This window comes from Mus pahari, chromosome 1, assembly GCF_900095145.1.
Source record: "Mus pahari chromosome 1, PAHARI_EIJ_v1.1, whole genome shotgun sequence".
Taxonomy (NCBI): Eukaryota; Metazoa; Chordata; class Mammalia; order Rodentia; family Muridae; genus Mus; species Mus pahari.
Window position 1 is genome coordinate 74168329 of NC_034590.1, and position 1521 is coordinate 74169849.

Below are 1521 nucleotides of genomic sequence, written 5' to 3' on the forward strand. Positions count from 1 at the left end.
TAAGCAAATTCATAAAAATGAAATCACTTGGTGAATATTCAGCACCCCATATGTCTGTATTTTACTTTACAAAGAAACTGTTGAAACGTTTTTCATTAGAGACTACAATTCTATGTCCCATCAACTCTTTCTGAGGATTCTAGTCATTCCAGCCTTTGCCCAAAATTTGATAACCAAATTTAAAGTCTCCATGCCTCGATTTTTCTATTTCATGCATTAAAATATACTTTTTTTTTTTTTTTACTTATTACTCAGTTTTCAAGTTTCTGACTTGATTTGTCTTTTATAGATCTATGAGTCTATGAGTGTCCCGGACTGCAGTTCTACCTACAACTCATCATGTCAGATTTGAATACTACTTCGAATTGGCCCACTTTTTCCTTCATTGGTATCCCTGGTCTAGAGGCTGCACATATGTGGATCTCCATCCCTTTCTGTCTCCTGTACCTGGTAGCACTTGGGGGCAACGTTCTTCTCCTCCTTCTGGTTAGGGCGGAGCAGAACCTTCATGAACCCCAGTTCTATTTTTTGGCTATGCTGGCCCTCACTGATCTTGGCCTCTCATTGTCAACAATGCCTAGTGTCTTGGCCATCTTCTGGTTTGATGTCCACGATGTTGGTCTGGATGCCTGTCTGACACAAATGTTCTTTATTCACACACTCTCCTCTGTAGAGTCAGGTGTTCTAGTGGCCATGGCTTTTGACCGCTTGGTTGCTATCTGTGCTCCACTAACCTACACCAGAATCCTGAATCACCACACTGTGGTCTGCCTCAGTGGAGCTGCTCTCATACGAGGAGCCACTCTATTGGCCCCTTTGCCATTTTTCCTCAGGACGTTTCCTTTTTGTGGGGCCAATATCCTCTCACACTCCTATTGTTATTACCCAGATATGCTTAACTTGGCCTGCGGAGACATCACATTCAGCAGTATGTATGGATTGGCCTGTGTACTCTGCACATTTGCAGTGGATGTAATCTTCATCTTAGTATCGTACATGAAGATCTTGGGCACTGTGATGAAACTGGGGATCCAAGATCGAAACTGGAAATCTCTGCAAACCTGTGTCTGTCACCTCTGCACAGTGCTAGTGTTTTACTTACCTCTCATCAGCCTTGCAGTACTGCATCGTTACACCCAGGAAACATCTCCAATTCTCTACACTACCATGAGCAATGCCTACCTCCTCATGACCCCACTGCTAAACCCTCTGGTTTATAGCCTCAAATCCAGGCAGATCCAAGCTGCCTTGCGCAAGCGATTTGGAGTGCAACGTGTTGTTGCTGGGGAATGAGGTTTCTCTATGTATGAAAAATTGCAATGATCTTTAAAATATTATTCAGGCTTAGGCTCTACTAAGTGCCAAATAGTGTTCTAGGCACCATGAGTTCTAATATTAAACAGTACTCATTCCCTCAAATAAGGAAAATAAGGTGCAAAGGAGAACAAATACGTTTGTGTTTGCTGACTAATGAACATGTTTTGGTGGTAATGAGGAAAAATAATTAGGAATGTGAATTCA

The 1521-nt window shown here is 42.1% G+C and overlaps 1 protein-coding gene across 1 annotated transcript; it reads left to right on the top strand.

Annotated features, from left to right (window-relative positions):
* Positions 1-314: 314 nt before the first annotated feature.
* Positions 315-1321, top strand: LOC110325220 (olfactory receptor 51I2-like). Its single transcript, XM_021203443.1, has one exon. The coding sequence runs from the start codon at positions 340-342 to the stop codon at positions 1291-1293; it is 954 nt and encodes a 317-aa protein (XP_021059102.1). The 5' UTR covers positions 315-339; the 3' UTR covers positions 1294-1321.
* Positions 1322-1521: the final 200 nt, after the last annotated feature.